The sequence below is a fragment of the Typopeltis vanoorti genome, chromosome 8, assembly GCF_054136105.1.
Source record: "Typopeltis vanoorti isolate ZY-2024b chromosome 8, IOZ_Tvanoo_1.0, whole genome shotgun sequence".
NCBI lineage: Eukaryota > Metazoa > Arthropoda > Arachnida > Uropygi > Thelyphonidae > Typopeltis > Typopeltis vanoorti.
Window position 1 is genome coordinate 1,092,942 of NC_143556.1, and position 15,686 is coordinate 1,108,627.

Consider the following 15,686-nt stretch of genomic DNA (forward strand, 5'->3'; position numbering starts at 1 on the left):
CTCACACTCCTGTGTTTCTTCATCTAGTGAAGAGGTAACAGTGAGCTCAATGCTGCGTTCACCAGGTTGATAGCTTTTAACGAAATGGGCACTCATTAACAGAACAACCTCTTCTGCATCCGTAACCCTCGCACACCATCTGGATTTAAAAGACTTATTCATTCATTTATATTTTGGAAAATTATGGAAACAACGACTGTGTTTCAGTAAAACTTTACTGTAATATAAACCAAAATCCACATTCGACGTTTCGACCTTCATATCAAGATCATCTTCTGGAGCATATATACTATATGCAGAGAAACAAGCTGCACTACAATCTACATGGTTTGTTAAAGTTACTGACCAACCATTACAACAATTAATGGCCTGACCTCTGGTGAAAAAAAAAAAAAAAAACTTATTACATCAACGCTAGAATCCTATTATTATTATCCATTCATTGTAAAATTACATTGGGAGCAACAAGTCTATATACATACAAACACCATGATTATACATATATATTCCAATCAGTTGGTATGGGATGGTTTCAAATACTAGCTGAAGGTTGCCTAAGTCCTGAAATATGCTGGATACTAAATATTAAGTTGGCTGATTTTGTGCCATCCAGATTCTTGGAATTTTCATGCCACCATTATTGTTGATATTTGGGTGGTTTATCAGAATTTTGCAGGCTTCCTTAAATTTTCTTTCATACCAGGTTTTTGTATGATGTAAAGAGCAGGTACGTTTCCAGTCAATTTGGTGTGAAGTGTTGAGAGCGTGATCTGAGAGGCCTGCTTCACTAAAATGGTTATATTTAATGGGTCTTATGTGTTCTTTCTTACATATAGGGATTGTACATCCTGTTTTAACAATGTATGGTAAGTTACAAGTGCAGTGGATACAATAAACTCCAGGATGTGCCAATGGGAGAAGAGAATCCTTAGAGGAGTTGAATATGTTTTTAAGTTTTGTAGGTGGTTTAAAGGTGGCATTGAGATTATATTGGTGTAGGATTCTGTTGATTTTTTCTGGTAAACCTTTAATATATGGGATGGCTATGGTTTTACTGTAATCTAGATTCTTTTTTGATGATGTTTTATGAAGTATTTTATTAATAGTATTTTTGCTATAGCCATTATTTATAAAAGTGTCGCTAATGATTTTTAGTTCCTGTTTCAGAGCTTGCTGGTTAGAGCAAATAGTTATAACTCTGTTTTAAGGGTGTTAATGACTCCATATTTTTCTGATGGGTGGTGGTATGAATTAGCATGTGTGTGTCGGTTTGTGGTAGACCGTGAAGGATAGACTGCCTGAAGGAAGACGTGTGACTAGTGTGTCCAGGAATGGGAGTGAGTTCTGATTTTCAATTTCAATTGTAAATTGTATGCATTCATGTTCTTTGTTCGGGTGGCTAAGGAATGTGTTTAGCATTTGTCACCCATGTGTCCAGATAACGAACACATCGTCAACATATCTAAGTCACACTGTGGGTTTTAGAGTGGAGGAATCAAGAGCACTTTGCTCAAAAGTTTCCATGTGAAAGTTTCCATGTAGTACCGATTGGGGGGGGATAGCGGTGAGCCCATGGCTGTACCTTCTTTTTTTGGGTAAAATTTATTTTGCCACACAAAGTAACTGGAACATGGTACATGGACAAAGAGGGCCATAATGTTGCGCCGAAATTTGTTCCGCAGAAGGATTGTGTCATTGATTGGGACAGTTGTGGAAAGGACAGAAACGTTAACTTATTAGTCGAATAAATGACTAATAAGTCATCTTTGTGGAGTGTTATGTTTTTAATTTTGTTTATAAAGTGTTGTGTGTTCTTTATGTAGGAGGGGGAATGACCGATCAACTCCTTGAGTGTTGATGCTAATTTCTTGGCTAAGTTGTAATTAGGGCTATCTGTACCTTCCACAATAGGTCAAAGCAGCACCTTTTGTTTGTGTACTTTCAGGACACCACATATTCTGGGAGAGTGGGCGTAAGAGAGCAGGAGAGCAGTTTTTCAACTGTGTCTGATGGCCATGAAGTGACGAACTTAAGTAATTTCTCTGTTTTATTCGGTATCCTGTTCATTGGGTTATAGTTTACCAGCTGATAAGTGTTGTTATGGGAGACTAGTTGATTCATCTGATGGATGGATGTTGATCTGTCAGGGATGACAGTGGCATTGCCTTTATCAGATTTCGTTATAACTATGTCCTGATTAGCTTTCAATGACTTGATTGCTGCTAGTTTCGTTTTTGTAAGATTGTTATGTATGGTTTTCTTATTGTTCAGAACATTGCTGGTTTCTAATCGTATTTTATTGGCTATATTATTGGGTAGGGACCTAACTTCTTCTCTTTCTATGTGGTAGATAAAATACAAATCCAATCAGGAGATCGTCTCCCCGGTAAACAGCTCCAACAATGAACAAACAAGGGAGACAAGGAGCGACCAACCACCTGCAAGCAAGAACCATGTGATCAACTTGTCAAGTCACACCTTAAATAGCAGCCAACTTGCACTACTTGGTAAAGGCCTTAACTACGCATTAGCACCTAAAATGGTCAATAAATTGGATTTTATCTACACATAGAAAGAGGCATTAGGTCCCTACCTAATAATATAGCCGATAAAATACGATTAGAAACCAGCAATGTTCTGAACAAAAAGAAAACCATACATAACAATCTTACAAAAACAAAACTAGCAGCAATCAAGTCATTGAAAGCTGATCAGGACATAATTTATAACGAAATTGGATACTGTCGTCCTTGACAGGTCAACATCCATCCATCAGATGAATGAACTTAGTCTCCGATAACAACACCTATCAGCTGATAAACTATAACTCAACACACAGGATAAAGAATAACACAGAGAAATTACTCAAGTCCGTCACTTCGTGGCCATCAGACACAGTTAAAAAACTTATACCCCATTACGCCTGCTCTCCCAGAATATATGGTATCCTGAAAGTACACAAACAAAATGTGCTGCTTCGACCTATTGTGGAAGGTATAGATAGCCCTAATTACTACTTAGCCAAGAAATTAGCATCGACACTCAAGGAGTTGGTTGGTCATTCCCCCTCCTACATAAAGAACACACAACACATTATAAACAAAACACTTCACAAAAAAGATGACTTATTAGTCAGTTTCGACATTTCTGCCCTTTTCACAAATGTTCCAATCAATGACACAATCCTTCTCCTATGGAACAAATTTCGGCTCAACATTAAGGCCCTCTTTGGCCACGTACTACGTTCTGGTTACTTTGTGTGGCAAAATAAATTTTACCTACAAAAAGAAGGGAAGGCCATGGGCTCATCACTATTCCTCCCAATCACTAACTTCTACATGGAAACTTTTGAGCAAAGTGGTCTTGATTCCTCCACTCTAAAATCCACAGTGTGGCTCAGATATTTTGACGATGTGTTCGTTATCTGGCCACATGCATGACAAATGCTAAGCACATTCCTTAGCCAACAGAACAAACAACATGAACTCATACAATTAACGATAGTGGTCACACGTCTTCCTTCAGGCAGTCTATCCTTCAACAGTCTACCGCAAACCAACACACACTGGCCAACATGTATATGCTAATTCATATCACCACCCATCACAAAAATATAGTTATTAACACGCTTAAAAACAGTTATAACAATTTGTTCTAACCAGAAAGCTCTGAAACAGGAACTAAAAATCATTAGCAACACTTTTATAAATAATGGCTATCACAAAAATACTATTAATAAAATACTTCATAAAACATCATCAAAAAAGAATCTAGATTACAGAAAAAACACAGCCGTCCCATACATAAAGGGTTATCAGAAAAAAATCAACAGAATCCTACACTAATATAATCTCAATGCCACCTTTAAACCACCTACAAAACTTAAAAACATATTCAGCTCCTCTAAGGATTCTCTTCTCCCATTGGCACATCTTGGAGTTCATTGCATCCACTGCACCTGTAACTTACCATACATTGCTGAAACAGGATGTACAATCCCTATATGTAAGAAACAACATATAAGACACATTAAATATAACCATTTTAGTGAAGCAGGCCTCTCAGATCATGCTCTCAACACCTTACACCGAATCGACTGCAAAAGTACCACCTTTTTACACCATACAAAAACTTGGTATGTAAGAAAATTTAAGGAAGCCTGCGAAATTCTGAAAAACTACCCAAATATCAAAAATAATGATGGCATGAAAATTCCAAGAATCTGGATGGCACACACATTCAGCCTATTTAATAATTAGTATCCAGCATTCTTTAGGAATCTAGGCAACCTTCAGCTAGTACTGGAAACCATCCCATACCAACTGGTTGAAATATATATGTGTAATCACGGTATTTGTATGTATATATGTATAATCATTTGTTTGCATGTTTATGTTTATATGTGTAATTAAATGCATATGTATAATATATATAAGGTTTATATGTGTACTCATATATATATAGACTTATTGTTGCTCCCAATGTAATTTTACCCAAGATAATATTAATAATAGGACTCTAGCATTGATGTAGTAAGGTTTTTTTTTTTTTTTTTTTTTCACCAGAGGTCAGGCCAATAATTGTTGTAACGGTTGGTCAGTAACTTCAACAAACCATAGTGTAGCTTGTTTCTCTGTATATATGCTCCAGAAGATGACCTTAATATAAAGGTCGAAACGTCCGATGTAGATTTTGGTTTATATTAAACTAAAGTTTTACTCAATACAAACTAAAGTTTTACTCAATTATAGTCTCTATAATTTTCCAAAATGTAATTAGATGACTGTGTAAGCCGAAAAGAAAGGATTCTTTCTTTTACTTGCAGCATATTGATAGAATTCTTGTGGGTTTACTTGAGCATGCAGAGCCAGTTTCTTTTCATACTCAGACTTTGCTTTCAGTACAACAGTTGTGACTATTTTAGCCTGCTGCTTATAATGTTCATAATGGTCGTCATCCTTATGCAAATTGTATTCCTTCCACATTGTCCTTTTCTTACGAATCTCTTGCTTAATAAGATTACACATCCCTTTAGATTCCTACTCTATTTATTCTTCGAACTCTCGGGACACATTGTGATATCGCATCATTTTAAGTATTGTTTAAATCAGGGGGTCTTCAACCTTTCAGAAAGTGCGGGCCACATTAAAAATTTCAATGAAGCCAGTGGGCCACTAAGCTTTAAAAGAGGTATACCGTGAGTAGACATATCGATACAAAATAAATAACGGAAAAAACTCGCGTAGAAAGATTATTTAATAGTATAATTTTCGCCTGTGTGTCACAGGCATCTTCAGTACATTAAGCTCAAAATTAAACACTAACTGACAATTCCAAAAAGTGCCACCTAAGTAGCTGGTGTAAGATAACTAAAAAGGTCAATAACTTTCCTAAAAAAAAAAAAAAATTAATACAATAAAAAGTTAGGAAAGATTAGCTGATTTGTAAAGTACTATCTCCCATAAAGGGGATAGACGTAAGCCATCGGATCTGTTTAAGTTAGGAGAATGAAGTAGATTTTCATATGTTTCTTTATAAAGGCATTCCATGAGAAACTGACTTTTGTGAAGAACTCTTGTCTTTCTCCAATGAACTCTGTGTCTAGTGAAGATGGCATGTTCAGAAAGTCCAGACTTTTTCAGGTTTAAAGTATTCAATATAAGATTGGTGTTCTTCTAGCCGAATAGAGGCAGATCTTCCCGTTTGTCCGAAATAAGATAATCCACAAGAGCACGGAATCTGGTGGACACCTGGATGATTAAGATGTGGAAGCTTGTCCTTAGGAGAAGTGAGAAAGGTGAAGATTTTTCTAAACGGTCGAAAGGCAACAAAAATATTCAGTGGTTTTAAAACTTTTGCTATATGTTCACTGATGCCTTGTATATAAGGGATAGTAATGCGCGTTATTTCCTCTGTGTTTGAAGAGGAAGACATATTAAAACTACTCAAAGTTCTTTTAATGAAGCAATTCTTATAACCATTAGATAGAAAGGAAGAAGTTATATATTGTAGTTCTTTCTGTAAAAGATCGTCTGAAGAACAAAAGGAGTGGGCCCGATGAACCAATGTTTTAATAGTTCCTGCCTTTTGACTGGGATGGTGATGAGATTCCGCATGGATATAATGGCCTGTATGAGTCTTCTTTCTATTAACTGAGAAATGTAGGTTACCATCTGGTTGGCGAAGAATTAGAAGATCTAAAAAGGCTAACTGCTTATTTGATTCTACTTCTAGGGTAAACTTGATCCTAGGATGAAATGCGTTTAACTTAGTGAGAAATTGTTGAAGTTCATCAGAAGAGCCATTCCATACAGCAAAAATGTCATAGACATATCTGAACCAATGAGTAGGTCTGGGAGAAATGTTGTCAAAGATATGTTGTTCAAAATGTTCCATAAAGAAATTGGAGATAGCAGGAGAAAGAGGATTGCCCATTGCTGTTCCTTCAATTTGTTGATACAACTTATTTTTAAAGGGAAAATAACCAGAATTTATTACAAAATCAAATACATTTACAATGTCTAAAGGAAATTCCTGTTGTAGTAATTCAATACCTTCCGAAAGAGGCGCATTTGTAAATAAAGAAACATCTAAACTGATCATGATATCAGAAACGTCCAAATGAAGATCTGAAATTTTATTTTTATCAAATTTACTCTCCTCTTCAACTAGAAGAACTGATACTTATATAAAAAACACTTTGGATTTCAGATCTTCATTTGATCATTCATCAAAAATAAATCTAAAGAAGACTTCGTCACGAAAATCATTAAATCTCTCTTCGAACTCACTTTGCAACATGGCTAATTTTGTAGCGTATTCATCAAGAGACGAAAGTTGGACTCAGCAAGAAACTGAAAATGAGTTAAGTCATTTTTTGCAAGTTGTGCCTCCCAAAGTTTCAGCTTAGCCACAAAAGCTTTGATGTGATCAAACAGAATGTGCATCAGTTGATCTTTGGATTGTAGTCACATATTTTGGTCATTCATATGCAATGAGATATCAGTCACAAACACAAAGTCTGTCATCTACTTCATATCGTTAAATTCTACAATCGGGTTCCCCTTGTTCTGCATGAACTGCTGTATTTCGTTCCTTAAGTAAAAGACTTTTAAGAACCTTCCCTCTGCTCAACTAACACACATCACTATAATAAACCACATTGCCATGATCCGCTTAACACTCTTGGGTCAAAAATTCTTGGAATTGACGACGATTCAATCCTCTCGCCCTAATAAGGTTGATGATAGTCACAATAACTTTCATAACATTCTCAAATCGAATAGTTTTCACGCACAAATTCTCCGTGTGGATTAAACAGTGGAAATGGATGAAATCTTTTTCCTTCTAGTTCTGGTTCTTTCCCAGCAGCACTACAAACCCTTCGTTCTTTCCCACCATAGTAGGGGCACCATCACTTACCACACCCTCAAGGTTGGTTAACCTGAGGTCGAAACGCTGGAGCATTTTCTTGGTGGTTTTAAGAATATCAGTGCCTTTCATCGTTCCCTTCATAGGTACGAGTGCTAGCAGTTCTTCTGTCACATTGAATTGTTGATTGATGCCACGGCCAAAGATAGCCAGTTGTGCTGTATCCTTCACATCTGTGCTCTCATCTAAAGCAACTGAATATGATGTAAATGCAGATGACTGTTTTTTTAAAAGTTCCTTCAATATCATTGGCAAGTTCTTCAACATGTAGTGCTACAGTTACAACAGACAAACTCGGGTTTTTTTAACACTTCCTTATTATTTCAGCAGAGAATATCCCCAGCAGTGATGAGACACTCTTTCACAAACTCGCCGTTCAAGAAAGTTTTTGATTTTTTAGCTATTACATAACTTACTTTGAAGCATGCTTCGCTCTCTTCCCTCTGCCTGTTAAATGTACCCTGCAGGCATTTTAATTCAATTTGGAGACAGTTTACTTTGTCCACATGAAGCCACCCTTGAAGATGATCGATCGAACCAGAAACGCATGCTTTGTCACATAGTGTTGTTTTATATTGTATTTTTTTGATACCGACACTGACTTGCAACAAATTAAACAGACTGGCTTATCGTCGTTCGGCACAAAAAAGTACAAATTGGTCCATTTTTCATTAAAACCAGACAAGAATCCCTTGATTCACGTCTATGCGTGAATCAAGGGATTCTTGATATTTTTTACTCATAGACGCCATAGTAATGGAAGGTGAACCCAAAAAATGATCCAAAATGGCTGTGTAACAGTTATTATCCACTGAATATGTCTCACACTAATGAAAAAAGTCTGGCAATATAAAACCACAATTGGATATGTCTGACATGATGAACCTGAGTGTGCTTATACACGAATATCACACTGTTTACGACTGACTGACTGACTGTGGATGAGATCCTCTTGAATTTATGTGAAAATAACAAAGTATCGAGAGCCTTCAAGATGTATCTGGAAGGCACTAGACAGTGCCCTCAAACGAACTACTGCCTCAGCCATCTACCCGTGACGTTAGTACTAGTACTTAAGTACCGCTTGATGCTGGTAGATGGCCGAAGAAGCATGTCTAGTTAAGATTTCTTTTTTATATCAAATGCACAGCGTTCCTTGTGAATCTGGAAAGCATCTTACAATTCTAAATACCACAGTATAGCTTACTGGCCCACGGGCTTCATTGAAATTATTTTTTATTTAATCGCGTTTTAATGTTAAGTAGTTATTTTTTCAAAATGGCCAGCAGGCCATAGCAAAGAGCTCCGCAGGCCACAAGTAGCCTGCGGGCCATGCGTTGAAGACCCTGGTTTAAATGCTTCCCATGCACTGTCAATATTATTTCCATCCAGCAACCAATCCTATTCCACTGAACTCAGTGTACTCCTCAGTTGGTCATAATCTCTAGCTTTGTAGTTCAGCATGTAACATTTTCTGAATGGAACAGTTACGAACTCAGTCACTTTCCAAGTGAATACCGCATGATCACTGTCACCAACTGGAGGCAGAATAGTTACATCTTTAACCGAAACACCCTCTGACACTATAATCAAATCTAACACTCTTTGACCACGAGTTCCTTTTGTCACATGCTGCTTGAGGAAGTTGCCCTGCAACAGCTCAATAAATGCATTTTCATTCTTCTCATGAGATTCTACTGCTACCCAATCAATATTTGGATTCATTTTAAATTTGGATAATTAATGTCTCCCATTATGATTACTCTTTTTGTGCTCATCTTTTCTATTTGGTGATGCATTTCTTCATCACTAGCAACCGATCCACCAACTCTGTAACTACAGCCTACTATATATTTAATCTTGTTCGATTCCATCTCACACTAGATGGCTTCAAACTCACTGTCACATGAAATATTGTTAGTAGTATTACTATAATCATGGGTCTCAACTCTAACTGGATTTAAATCATCCGATATCATTAGCAGCATGCCCCTCCTCTCCTCTCTATCCTTCCTAAAAATACAGATTGTTTCAAAAAGAATAAACCGATTTCAAATAATTATATTTAATAATGAAAATGTGGTACAGCTACAAAATAAATTACCAAGTATGAAGTAAGGCCTAAAGTTTCACTCGCCACAATTACAAATGCTCAATGTGTCCTCCACCTGCTGTACGGACAACATCAAGCCGATAGCTGAATTCATCGGGACATTCTTTTTGAAACACCCTGTACTGTACACATGACACTCGATACCAGTTAGTAGGTCTGATTCTGATAGCCAGATCTCACTAATACCTACAATGTGAGGTTGCAACATACTGACTAAGGCAACAAACTCTATTCCCTTGTTTCTGATACTCCTAGCATTCGTGTACAGACATAATAATCTACCTGTTGGTTCTTTTGTATTGTCTTGTCTGCAGTCTGCCTGGCACAGTTGGACAACTTGCAGATCCCTATTATTCTGTAATGCCTTACACATCAGACAGCTTTGCACACATATGATGGGTCTGAACCAGACAAACACAAACCCTCGTCAACATTTCCACAACAAAGACCATTCCCGTCATTAACACAGTTATAAAAAATTATTGCTCTTACACTCACATTCACACCATTCCTCCTTGTATAATTTAGTTTCCCTGACTCTCTGTGTTAGGTCTCATACCAGTTATTAGTTTTTCTAGACTCCTGATACCAAACACATTCAGGTGTAGGCCATCCCTCTTATACAAATCCAATCTTCCCTCAAACTCACTCCACACATCCAAAAACTCGCATCCATTCCTTCTACATAGCCTACGCATCAAATTGTTTGCCATCATAGCCCTTCTTTGTAATTCATTTTCATCATAATGAGGTAAAATACTAATGATTTTCACTTTCTCAATCTTCACTCTCACTTCTTCCAACAACCCTTTCATGTCCTCTCTCATACAGAACTTATCGTTCATACCTACTACAAATACGATTTCATTTACTTTTCTTTTCTTTTTTGAATTGCTTGAGTTATAGTTTTAATTTTCGCTCTAGGAAAACTCTATTTTATAGCTCGTTCATCTATAGCATGTTTTATTATAAAGTCGCCATACCAAATAACTTCTTTCTTTTTACTAACGTCACTTACCTGATTTCCATCATTTCCTGACTTACCTGTTTCTTTCCTTTGTTGTTTCTTATTTTCCTGTTCATTTTTCTTTTTCTCCCTATGCTCATTTAAACATCTCTCAACTTTTTGCAATTCCCATGTGGTCTCTCTGATGATTTGCTTCACTCGGCTATTTTGGCGGTTAATTCATTTTCGTTAACCTCTTTCATGTGCACAATAACCTTGTTAGCAGGGCTAACCTTCCTGTTCTCGCCTGCGGTGCTTTTTTTAGCATTACCTTTCTTGTCCTTTTCTTTGGCACCATTTTAAACATATACTAAATATTGAAATATCTTAATAAAAATATATGATCACAACGGATTCTGGCAACCGATTACACTTGTTCACCACTCTCCAAGTAGAAAGAAATGAGTGGAATAACATCACCTCTTACTAGATTTCCAGGAATGGCTTCTGCAACCCACAAACCACTTATATTGGTCACTCACTTCTGGTCAAAGAGATGGTCAATCATTTCCATCACTCCTTGATTCCAAGAAACCCAGGTAACCAGAAAAAGTTCCATGTTTGGTTTCTAGAGCAGTTTCTGGATTATATAAAAAATGAAATAAAAATACATTTTTTTTTTCTAGATATATGAAATGATCAAATCAAATCCTTATAATGATAACTGCTTCATCTTTGCTTGTCAGCATATTCTTCGATAAGTAATTGTATGAGGTACTATGGACCCTTCTGTAATATGTAGGTTATAGTGTGTTTAGGAGGGACAGAGAGAATAAAATGGGAGGAGGGGTATTATTGATGATAGCTGATGAACTGCAGCCAAGGAGAATTGAAGTTGTATCGCAGGATAGTGAAAGGAGCTCATTTGAGGCTATTTGGTGTGAGATTGAGACTGGCAGAATAAAATATACAGTTGGGTGTTGCTATAGACCAGGTGATGGAATAGATGGTGGAGATAGTATGCATAGGGAAATTGATGAAATGAGTGGAAGGAGGGTAATTATTATGGGGGATTTCAACTATGGTAACATTGATTGGAAGGTGGAGAGGACACATGTGAGGAAGGAAAAGGATTTTATTCAATTATTAAGGGATAACTATCTGAGACAGCATGTAAATACTAGGGGTGTGAGAGTGCTTGACCTGGTAATAGCATCTGAGAATTTGACTGTAATGAATATGACCATGTTGCCAGCTATTTAATCTGTTTATTAACGATATAGGGAAGGATCTAAGTGGAACAATTCATTTGTTCGCTGATGATGCAAAGTTGAGTAGGGCAATAATGAATGCAGAATTTGTCAAAGTCTTGCAGGATGACTTAGACAGATTGGAGTTCTGGGCTAAGGAGAATGGATGTCAATTTAATGTGACAAAATGTAAGGTTATGCATTTTGGGGTGAAAAGATTAGCAGCAGTATACCACATTGGTGGAACTGTACTCCAAGAGATTGATGAGGCCAGGGACTTGGGAGTGTTGGTGGATAGGGAGATGAAGTTTAGGGGTCACATTGCAAAAATAGCTAAATCAGCTCATCAACTCACTTGGTTGTTGAAAAATACCTTGACGAGCAGAGACAAGCAAGTTATTGTACCTCTGTACCGAGCCTTGATAAGACCTCATCTCGACTACTGTGACCAGATTTGGTCACCTCGGTTCCTTCTTGATGGGGAGGAGGTGGAGAGGATCCAGAGGCGAGTGACTAAGACGATAACAGGTCTATGGAATGAACAATATGAGAACAGGTTGAAGATTTGTGGGTTGCAGAAACTAGTTGATAGGCGGAAGAGGGGAGATATGATTGAGACATTCAAATTGCTAAAGGGATTCTATAGGATTAATTCAGAGGATATTTTTGAGATCAGGACTGGTGGTGGGAGAACTAGGGGACACCTATGGAAGCTGGGCAAGAGTGTGGTTAGCAGGGGTGTTAGAGCTGGGTTCTTTACTTTAAGAGTGGTAAATGAGTGGAATAAGCTGCCAGAGTCTGTTGTGGGTGCTATGATGGTGAACGAGTTCAAGACAAGGTATGATAGATACTGTGAGAATGTAATCGCATAGTTGTGTGGACATGATGTTTAGGGCCTCTCTCGATGAGTCTAAGGACTCCTGGAGTCGCTCGAAATAATAATAATAATAATATGCCCTCTGAACTTCATCTCCCTATTCAATAATATCCTTCAAACTCCAGCTCCATCAATTTCCTGCAGTCTAGTTCCATCTTGTTATCTTTTCATCCCAAAGTGTTACACTTGTTCTGATTAAACTGGTACCTACTATCCTGTGTACATATTATCAGATAATGACTTCCTCATTTTTTCACTTTATTCCAAACATAAAAAAACATAAGACATTTCAGCACCCATATTCAAACCAACTTTTACAATAAAACAGCTTTTCATATTCTTCATAAATTATTAAAAGATCTAAATGATAGTTTATTATTAATTAATTCCAGATATATTTTAATGCATGCTAAGTCCATTAGATTTGTATTTAATGACCAGTTTTAAAGTAATTAATATCCACTTCAAATTGACCATCTATCCTGCAATTATCAAAAAATATGAATGATCTAGTCAAGTTCAAGTATAACAAAACTTTTAATGCATTATATAAAATCATAAAATGCTCTTAATTAATGAAAACTCTGTACCATAATCACTTGACGAAAAATTATACCTTTTCATGCCAAGCCAATAAATGACCACTGCTTCCTTCAGATGGGCTTTCAAATCCACGGTATATATACTTCATCAAAGTATCAACCTGATCTCTGTCCAAACTGTTCACTGCTTTATCAATGTCACTAGCTTTAATAGCAAGTAGTACCCTCAAGACTAGACTGAAGGCAGAGTCCTACAAACATTGTAAACCACTACAATTAATAAAATAAGATATTTTAAATATTTTATAGATAATTTATAAAATAATATAAAAATAATACAGAGATAACTCATGAAATAATAATCAGTTAACACCTTTTATTCCCTTATAAGGAGTAGGCTAGGCCTTAACTCATGAAATATTATGAATTAAATCATTTCACTAGTAAAATTTATTTTTTGTGTGAAAGGTCTGTGTAAGACTATACAAAGTATTAAGAAATGACATGGATAAATTCAATATTAATGTGGATACGTTTAGCCAAAATTTTTCAATTATATGATTTAACAAATACCTATCTGATTTAGAGTAGTTTTGTTTTCCTCTGTCCATAATATACTAGGCATGATTTATTATAAAATAAGTAGAAATAAAGACAAGTAAATGGATAGACAGAGGCAAAACTGTCTCCTACTTAATTTGCACAGAGCAGTTAAATGTGCTGTCTCACAAAAGGTATAGTGGTAGAACCACCTCCTTATCTCTACTCATCATATCAGTAACATTTAGAATAATCGTATGAACACTTTCATTCTGAGCTTCATGCTTAGATCATGACTCTCGTCCATCTCCTGAACCATGGTTCCAACAAGTATACCTTTGTACTTATTAATTGGTAAATCAGTAACTGGTAATTCATTTCAGAAATAATGGACTTTACAACCATGTTATAAATCACTATTTTAATTTCCCAACGTTTCAACCTTCGTATTAAGTTCATCATCCGGAGTATATACAAATATACAAGGACAAGCTGAGTTACATTTCACATAGTAAGCTAAAGAAACAATGATTTGATCCCCGGTTAGTCTACTGGCATGACCTCTATCGAAAAAAAATAAATAAAAAAAAATACAGATAAACTTACAAATTAATTAATTAATTAGAAACTACATCAAAGCAAAATTCTATTTAAGATAACATGAGAGAAACATTCTTTCTTATAGATAGTTTCCTTACGGTGACAATGATGTCTTATTTTTAACATTACAATTGTTATATTAGATTTAGGTTTCTGGATTATCTACAGTCCTCTTTATAGTTAACTCTTGAGGAGAAAGGTTCCATGGGTAGAATATGTGCCTTCCATATGCTTGGGATTTTTAGGCCATCATTATTGTTCAGATCGGGATGGTTGATAACAATCTCACAGGCTTCCTTAAATTTGCATTCATACCATGTTTTGGTGTGATGTAAACAACTGGTGCTTTTCCAGTCAATTCTATGTAAAGTGTTCAAGGCATGATCAGAAAGGCCAGCTTCGCCATAGTTATTATATTTAATGTGTCGTTTAGGTTCCTTTTGTTTGATAGGAATCTGATGATAGGAATTTGATGTTTCCCCTATATATGGTAGATTACAGGTGCAATAAATACTGTATACTCCAGGGTGGGCCAGTGAAGGGAGTGGGTCTTTGGATGAGTTGAGTAAGCTTTTTAATTTTGCAGGAGGTTTAAAGGTGGCTTTGAGGTTGTATTTTTGTAGTATTCTGTTTATTTTATCTGATGTCCCTTTAATGTAAGGAACGGTTATAGTTTTATTGTAGTCTGGTTTATCTTTGTTTTTTATTGAGGTCTTGTAGAGAATTTTGTTAATAGTATTTTGACTGTAACCATTTTTTGAAAAGTAGAAAAGTATTGCTGATAACTTTAAATTCATCTTTCAGTGCTTGTTCATTGGAGCAGATCTTCAAAGCCCTGTTTTTTAGAGTTTTAATTACACCTAGTTTTTGTGTTGGGTGGTGGTAGGAGTTTATGTGTATATATATTGGCCAGTATGTGTCGGTTTCCGGTAAACAGTGAAGGAAAGACTGCCAGAAGGAAGACGTGTGACAAGTGTATCTAGAAATGGAAGTGTGTTCTGTTTTTCAATCTCAATTGTAAACTGTATGCATTTGTGTTGTTGGTTTAGGTGGCTAAGGAAAGTGTCTAGTGTCTGGCAGCCATGAGGCCAGATTGCAAAAACATCGTCAACATATCTAAGCCAAACTTCGGATTTTAAAGGAGAGGAATCAAGAGCATGTTGCTCAAAATGTACCATATAAAAGTTAGCAATGGTGAGCCCAAGGTGAGCCATTATCTAATATAACAATTGTAATATTAAAAATAAGGCATCATTGTCATTATAAGAAAACTATCTATAAGAAAGAATGTTTTTCTCATGTTATCTTAAATAGAATTTAGCTTTGATGTAGTTTCCAAATAAGTAATTAATTTGTAAGTTTATCTGCATTTTTTAAATTTTTTTTA

The 15,686-nt window shown here is 36.1% G+C and overlaps 1 protein-coding gene across 1 annotated transcript in view; it reads right to left on the minus strand.

Moving 5' to 3' along the window:
* Positions 1-15,686, minus strand: part of LOC150103673 (actin-related protein 2/3 complex subunit 5-like) — a 63,895-nt gene that overhangs the window by 34,636 nt on the left and 13,573 nt on the right. Inside the window, exon 3 of the mRNA XM_090397038.1 lies at positions 13,234-13,410. Within this exon, the coding sequence (XP_090253164.1) occupies positions 13,234-13,410 (177 nt within the window). The remainder of the gene's footprint in view (positions 1-13,233; positions 13,411-15,686) is intronic.